At 42.7% G+C, this 4397-nt stretch overlaps 2 protein-coding genes across 2 annotated transcripts; both read left to right on the top strand.

Moving 5' to 3' along the window:
* Positions 1 to 1553: 1553 nt before the first annotated feature.
* LOC106957601 (uncharacterized) lies at positions 1554 to 2404 on the top strand. Its single transcript, XM_015048989.1, has 2 exons — positions 1554 to 1629; positions 1716 to 2404. Exons 1-2 carry the CDS (start codon positions 1554 to 1556, stop codon positions 2402 to 2404), a joined length of 765 nt encoding a protein of 254 aa, XP_014904475.1.
* Positions 2405 to 2673: 269 nt separating this feature from the next.
* LOC106957600 (uncharacterized) lies at positions 2674 to 4040 on the top strand. The gene has a single exon (XM_015048988.1). The coding sequence runs from the start codon at positions 2895 to 2897 to the stop codon at positions 3996 to 3998; it is 1104 nt and encodes a 367-aa protein (XP_014904474.1). The 5' UTR covers positions 2674 to 2894; the 3' UTR covers positions 3999 to 4040.
* Positions 4041 to 4397: the final 357 nt, after the last annotated feature.

Below are 4397 nucleotides of genomic sequence, written 5' to 3'. Positions count from 1 at the left end.
GACTCTGACACCGGTCGTACAAGGACCTGACAGCCCTTATCAAAGGGTCCGGTACTCCATACTCCTGGAGAACCCCCCTCAAGGCCCCCCTGGGGACACGGTCGAACGCCTTCTCCAAGTCCACAAAACACATGTAGACCGGTTGGGCGAACTCCCATGCACCCTCCAGGACCCTGCTGATGTGTAGAACATTTCATAAATGTTCTACACATTTATAAGATGTGTAGAACAGTATTCTGTTTTACTATAATCAGTAAAACAGATTACATAATTTCAAGAAATTTCTTGTTAGTGTAAATACATTTGAGGCTAACTGAGTAACCTTTCAGTGAATATATATTTTAATTTTGGTCTGTGAATCCATAAGTGTTTTTTATTTTATTTTATATAATTTTGGCATAGATTTTTAAGGTCTTAACATCAGTGGAAGTGACGGTTCACTACCCCTTGTTTCAATGCTAGGGGTTAGCTAATTATCTAATAAGAAAGAGAACTGTCCTGGTTTTACAATAAGTGCACACAGAGAGAAACTGAAAAGGCTTGGACGGTGTTTTTGTCTGCCTGGGCCCGAAACATATTGCAAAATACTGCAAAGTGAAGATTTTGTGCGGGCAGTGCAATCAAAAACACCACTTGTCAGTTTGTGAACAATCTGAAGCTGGTCGACAATACCAGCAATAGTGGAAACGCAGAGGCCGTGTTATCTTCGTTGACCAGCTCAGTCAAAGTGAAGACAAATACTCAGAACACAGTATTGCTCCAAACGGTTAAGGCATGGGCTGTAGGACCAAAGGAGAGAAAAATATCTCGCTGTCTGTTAGATGGAGGTAGCCAGCGTAGTTTTGTTCACAGAGACATTGTCCGAGCCCTAGGACTGCCAGTTGTGAGGCAAGAGACACTAAACCTCCATGTTTTTGGTTCCACCAGTCCTGTAGTAGAGAAACGCAACATAGTGAGAGTTCAACTTGAAAATGTGTGGAACACTGAACGGAAAATCGAAATAGATGCTGTAGAGACCCCCGAGGTGTGCACTGCTGTAATAAAGGTACCAACTGAGCCCATTCAAGCAGAGATTAAGAAAAGAGGACTGCAGCTTGGAGACTTTCCACTAGAGGGTGCTAATGAACAAGAGTTGCAGATGTTAATTGGAGCAGATTACTACTGGCAGGCTGTTACTGGAAAGGTCCAAAGGGTTACAGATTCATTAGTGGCAGTTGAAACCCTCTTTGGATGGGCTTTACAGGGACCAGTGACTACCTCCAGTGTTACAGACACCACGTGTATGCACATTAGTTTGAACGAAGACACCCAGCTGTCTAAGCAGTTGCATGCATTCTGGGAGGTGGAGTCCCTGGGTATTGTAAATAAACAGTCAGAAAGCCCAGAGGACTCAGAAATTATGCAACATCTCAAACAATTTGAAAGAGAACAGCCAAGGGCAGTACAGGCTCCCACAGACTCTGTATGTAGATGACTTTATTTCAAGCTCACCTACTGTGCAGGATGCTCTTCACATGACAACTGCAGCAAAGGAGATTATCTCTCAGGCAGGCATGAACCTCTGCAAATGGGTTACCAACTCACCTGATCTGAGAGCCATGTGGAAAGAGAATGGAGTAGAGCTCACTGGTGATACAGAGTCCAGTGGAAATGTGCTTAAAGTACTTGGACTGGTTTGGAGACCGGAACACGATGATTTTGTGTTTGATCAAAAGGGGTTAATGGACATTTTGAAAGACAGAGAAAATACAAAAAGAAGTGTACTAAGAACATCAGCCCGTATATTACTCCTTTTACAGTCCGAGTAAAGTGCCTTTTCCAAGAGATGTGGGAAAAGGGGCTCAACTGGGATGAACCATTACCCACTGACTTGGCAGAGAAGTGGGAGCAGTGGTGTGTGGAGTTACCACTGTTACACCTGGTGTCTATTCCCAGGTGGTACCACACTGAGATTAACAAAGAGTCACACACTGTAAAGTTGCATGTCTACTGTGATGCAAGTGAAAAGGCTTACGGTGCTGTGGCATATCTTCAAGGACAAAACAACCTAGGAGAGACTATTACCAGTTTTGTGGCCTCCAAGTCACGAGTAGCACCATTAAAGAAAATGACATTACCTCGCTTGGAGCTCATGGGTGCACTTATTGGAGCAAGATTAGGATACAGCCTCCTTAAGCCACTGAACATGGAGAAAAACCAGCTCAACATGTGGACGGACTCTATGATCACGCTTCACTGGATCCGCAGCTCATCACGTCGATGGAAACCATTTGTGAGCAACAGAGTGGCAGAAATACAAGGGCTCACAAATCCAGAACTCTGGTCCCACTGTGCTGGCAAAATGAACCCTGCCGACCTTCTTACGCTGGGTTACCATGGGACCCACTTCACTGTCTACAGATGAGAAGGAGCTGAACATTTGTAATGACTATGTAGTGGATGAAGTGAATGCAGAGCTGAGGGCTGGGACTGTCGTGCAGTTCACTGGCACTGAGCCAACTTAACCTCTGTTAAACTTAGAAAGGTACAGCAAGCTTCAGACCACGTTAAGAATCACTGCATGGGTAAAGCGGTTTGTTAGTAACACAAGATTTTGTCTGAAGGTTCAGGGAGAGTTAAGTACAGAAGAACTTGGTGCAGCTGAAATGTACTGGATTAAGTCAACATAAGAGAGTTGTTTCAGTTCTGAAATATCGCAGTTAAGGTCAAACCAAAATGTGAAGGTAGATTCTAAAATCAAAGATTTGAAACCATTCTTAGATGAAAATGGTCTAATAAGTGTTGGGGGAAGACTGCAGAATTCAGATCTTAGTTTCAGAGAACAACACCCTTGGATACTACCGACAAATCACAAGTATTCTGAACTATTAGTTCAGTCATGTCACGAAAGAGTGATGCATTCTGGTGTAAGAGACACATTAACTCAAGTTAGAGAACAATATTGGATTTTGAGAGGCAGACAGCTTGTAAGAAACATTGTTTCAAAATGTTACATTTGCAAAAAACTAAAGGTTAAGGCAGCACAACAGATTACTGCTCCCTTACCTCGAGACAGAGTAATAGAATCACCTCCTTTTGAAGTTACTGGTGTAGATTTTGCTGGACCCTTATATGTTAAAACTAAGGACGGGTCTGTAAAATCATATATAGCACTGTTTACATGTGCAGTGACAAGAGCAGTACACTTAGAGTTGGTCTCAGATCAGACTACAGAGAATTTCTTATTGGCCTTAAAGAGATTCATTGCAAGACGAGGTCTATGTAGGGTCATTTACTCTGACAATGCTAGAACATTCAAAAGGGCTGACAAAGATTTAAAAGAGCTTTGGCAAAATATCTTAGGATCGACACTCACAGAGTTTTTCACTGACAAGGGAATCACGTGGAAGTTTATCGCTGAGCGAGCAGCTTGGTGGGGGGGATTCTGGGAAAGGCTTGTGAGATCTGTAAAACCATGCTTAAGAAAGGTACTGGGGAAAGCATCTTTGAGTTTTGAGGAGCTCACAACTGTTCTTACTGAAGTTGAGGCAGTGTTGAACTCTAGGCCTCTGTCCTATGTAACTAGTGATGCATTAGAGCCCCAGCCACTTACCCCATCTCATTTCCTAGTTGGTAAACGCTTAACTTCCTTGCCACCAAAGATTAGTCCTTCACCTCACCTAAATCAGGTTCTCACTGCAAACCGCGAACAGCTAGGTAGGAGGTGGAAATACCAACAGAAACTTTTGATAGGCTTTTGCAAACGCTGGCGCAGAGATTATTTGATGGACTTAAAATCAGCCCACAGGGTGAACAGTCCTACTCCAACGCTACTTAAAGTAGGAGGTGTAGTTCTCTTGGGAGAAGACAATACACCCAGACAGACATGGAAAATGGGTAGAATCGTAGAGGTCTTTCCAGGCAGGGATGGTCTCATACGTTCATGCAATGTTCATACTTCGACTGGTGGCTTGTTACGCAGGCCTATTCAGTTATTCTATCCTTTAGAGGTATCTTAAATGAAAGGTAAATCCTATACAGATGAACAGTTGTTCATCGGGCGAGAGAATGAACAGCTGTTCAAAACCCGGGATATAAGACCTTATATCCTGGGTTTCGGCACCAAAATGTTACGGAGTAAAGCTTCTTCAAACAAGACGGAGGCTCGTATGTCTTTTACTGAACCTTTCTGTTCAGTTTTTATTGAAGAGAAAAAACGGCAACAGCTGATAACGGCAACAGCTGTTCGTAACCTAGCAACCAAAAATCAACAAAAGCAAGATAGTGACAAAACAGAACCAGATCCTGTTAAGCATTCTTCAAAATAAAAGACTTCCTCTATTCAAATAAATCCTGTCTCACACTTAAATATATTCCACTTCACTTTTGTAATTATATCCAATCATGTTCAATACAAT

This window comes from Poecilia latipinna, unplaced genomic scaffold, assembly GCF_001443285.1.
Source record: "Poecilia latipinna isolate Pla-1442-1.1 unplaced genomic scaffold, P_latipinna-1.0 Scaffold918, whole genome shotgun sequence".
Lineage (NCBI taxonomy): Eukaryota > Metazoa > Chordata > Actinopteri > Cyprinodontiformes > Poeciliidae > Poecilia > Poecilia latipinna.
This window is presented reverse-complemented; position numbering and strand designations above follow the sequence as displayed.

What these genes read in the sequence shown, in the direction of transcription:
- LOC106957601 (XM_015048989.1), top strand. Translation starts at nt 1,554, where the DNA reads ATGAACCTCTGCAAATGGGTTACCAACTCACCTGATCTGAGAGCCATG. An exon ending in GAATGGAGTAGAGCTCACTG is followed by an intron (nt 1,630 to 1,715) that starts GTGATACAGAGT and finishes TTTGATCAAAAG; the next exon opens with GGGTTAATGGACATTTTGAA.
- LOC106957600 (XM_015048988.1), top strand. Translation starts at nt 2,895, where the DNA reads ATGCATTCTGGTGTAAGAGACACATTAACTCAAGTTAGAGAACAATAT.